Raw genomic sequence first — 2,222 nt, 5'->3', positions numbered from 1 at the left:
GGGGGGGCAACTTCGGTGGGGGCGCCGTGTGAGGGGGCGGCTAGTTTTGCAACAATTTTATGAGCCCATTTTGGGGACACGAGTCGCACCTGCAACACGATCATGGTTTGAGGACGCGCCCTACTGAGCATGTTCGAAGTGGAACACCATCCCTGGCATATGCACATGCGGTCGCCTCAGGAAGTCGTAAAGTCTCTTGCGACTGGCACGGCCGCCCACCCTGCCCCCTCGCCCGCCCCGAGCCGAACGCTTAGACAAAGGCACCTCTGGTGGGTCCCTTTTTTTGAGGGGGCGGGGCCCGGTGCACCGCCACATAGGGTGGGTCCATAAGTTTTGGACCAGGGAGGAAGGTGATCGTCCGGTTCGCCCTGCATTTGGTGACTTTGATGTTTGCCAGATGTTATCGAGGAAAACACTTTCCCATTAGGCTTGACGCAGAGCTGACGAGGCCGCGGCCCGATCACAACACGGCTCTGCTGCAGAGAGCGTGCGTGTGGTGTGGGACAGTGTGGGGCTGCGTTGGGAGGGGGGTCTGGAGGAGGCAAATAGTGATGAGTGCGTACAACTAGACTAAACCTCCGAGTGGGGAATCGTGAGCCTTGAAGCGGTCTTGAAGGGTGTTGACGTGCGTGAGAGAGAGAGAGAGAGCCTATACTGCATCAGTTGTAAAGCGTAAGAGCGTGGAGCATGGGGGGGGGGGGGGGCGTTCCCTACTGTTTCTAATCGGGATCGGGCAGGCGAACCAGGCGAGCGCATCGCCTTGCACTGTTCGGTTGCCTAAATACAAGGGTTCTGTGGCGCAAATTGTCCACCTTTCACCTTTCAGGCGCACCACGCCGGTGCGGCGGGCGAGGGGCGGGGAGCGGAGGAGCGGGGAGATAGGAGATAGACGGTGAGGCAGCGGCGGTCAACGCCGAACCCCACCCTGCCCGCCTGCTCCCCGCTTCTCTGCTCGCCCGCTCACGCCGGCGGGAGGCGCGCAGGCACGCGCGGCGCTTTTCGGTGCTCCCCGCGATTGCAGCGTGAAAACGTGAAAACGACAAAAATTCTCAAGTGGATAATATAATTGAATGTACGTCGCTGGGGAGGGGGGAGGGCGACGACGGCGGGGCCCCGGCCTTCGCGTCGATGGTCGGTGCATGAGCCTCGGCATGAGCGCGACGTAGCCTAGACCTGTCTGCTCTGAGTCGCCCCCTGCGCCCTCTGTCACTCACAAAAAGCCGCATACTATGAGAGGTAGGCAATTTTCTTTGAAAAATCCCTGTTGGTCGGCAACTTACCGCACATCGCCTCCTGTCAGCCGGACCCAGGCCGGACCCAAAACAGCTCGTGGGGCCTGTTGGCAGCAGCTGTCCCCACCCCCTTTCCCTGACCGGCCAGACCGCGCGGCGTTCGTACCCTGTGAGAAAGAGGTGGCTGGAAACGCGGGGAAGTGCACTGGCGGGGCTGGCATTATTTGGATGCAAAAAAGATGTCAGAAATAATGTTTTTAAATTAATAATATTTGCTGGAAAGACCGAAGGGATTCACAACTGTTTAAATTAGTGTTATTTTATTACTTAATTAGGTTGTATATACATAATGGCAGCGTGGGGTGGGTTGTTGGGTCAGGTTCTCGGCGAACTGAGTACAGTCATGCAGCAGCACCTCTTTAGACATAGAATAGTACAGATGGCCACATGAGAACAGCGGCGACGGATACAATTGCAACAGCAGCAGGGGCAGATAGTCGCTGCCCGCCAGATGGCACAACAGGAACCTTGCGGGTTTCAGCCAGCTCAATGAAGAACGCTGATGACTCCCTCTTGAGAGTGCGGTTCAGGGAGCCGCCGGCGTAGTCCACGTGCACCAAGCCGAACGTGTATCTAGGGTCAAAGAAAACAGTTACTACCACAAAAAATGGTATGTCGGACAAGTGGCGAAGCGGAAAGAGAAACCACCGAATACGCCATTCATACGCCATTAGTAACGCCATTTCTGCTTGCGAACTGCACATGCCTAGTGTGCATTTTTTTCGCAATCTCATTATTGTGAGATGAGATTTTCTTGACTAACCTGTACTGACTGAGCCATTCGTAAAGGTCGATGAGACTCCACGCTAAGTAGCCAATGACGTGAACACCCTCCTCGTTGATTGCGAACATTAACTCCCTCAGGTATGCCTGCAAGAAATGAATTCAATCCATTTTTATTTTGTCGCAACGCGTTCATTGACAGTCTAA

At 55.5% G+C, this 2,222-nt stretch overlaps 2 protein-coding genes across 3 annotated transcripts in view; both read right to left on the bottom strand.

Moving 5' to 3' along the window:
- The window catches only part of LOC113217918 (uncharacterized), a gene marked incomplete in the record, with an annotated part of 40,985 nt that overhangs the window by 25,801 nt on the left and 12,962 nt on the right, over nt 1–2,222 (bottom strand).
- LOC113217877 (myrosinase 1-like) overlaps nt 1,482–2,222 on the bottom strand; it is a 39,357-nt gene continuing 38,616 nt past the window's right edge. Inside the window, exons 8-9 of the mRNA XM_052274851.1 lie at nt 2,056–2,162; nt 1,482–1,865 (exon numbers count right to left, since the gene is read on the bottom strand). Of these exons, the coding sequence (XP_052130811.1) occupies nt 1,652–1,865; nt 2,056–2,162 (321 nt within the window). The 3' untranslated portion in view covers nt 1,482–1,651. The remainder of the gene's footprint in view (nt 1,866–2,055; nt 2,163–2,222) is intronic.

Source organism: Frankliniella occidentalis, unplaced genomic scaffold, assembly GCF_000697945.3.
Source record: "Frankliniella occidentalis isolate FOCC.00 unplaced genomic scaffold, Focc_3.1 Scaffold454, whole genome shotgun sequence".
Lineage (NCBI taxonomy): Eukaryota > Metazoa > Arthropoda > Insecta > Thysanoptera > Thripidae > Frankliniella > Frankliniella occidentalis.
Note: the sequence above shows the minus strand (reverse complement) of the source record. Positions and strands in the feature narration are given on the sequence as shown.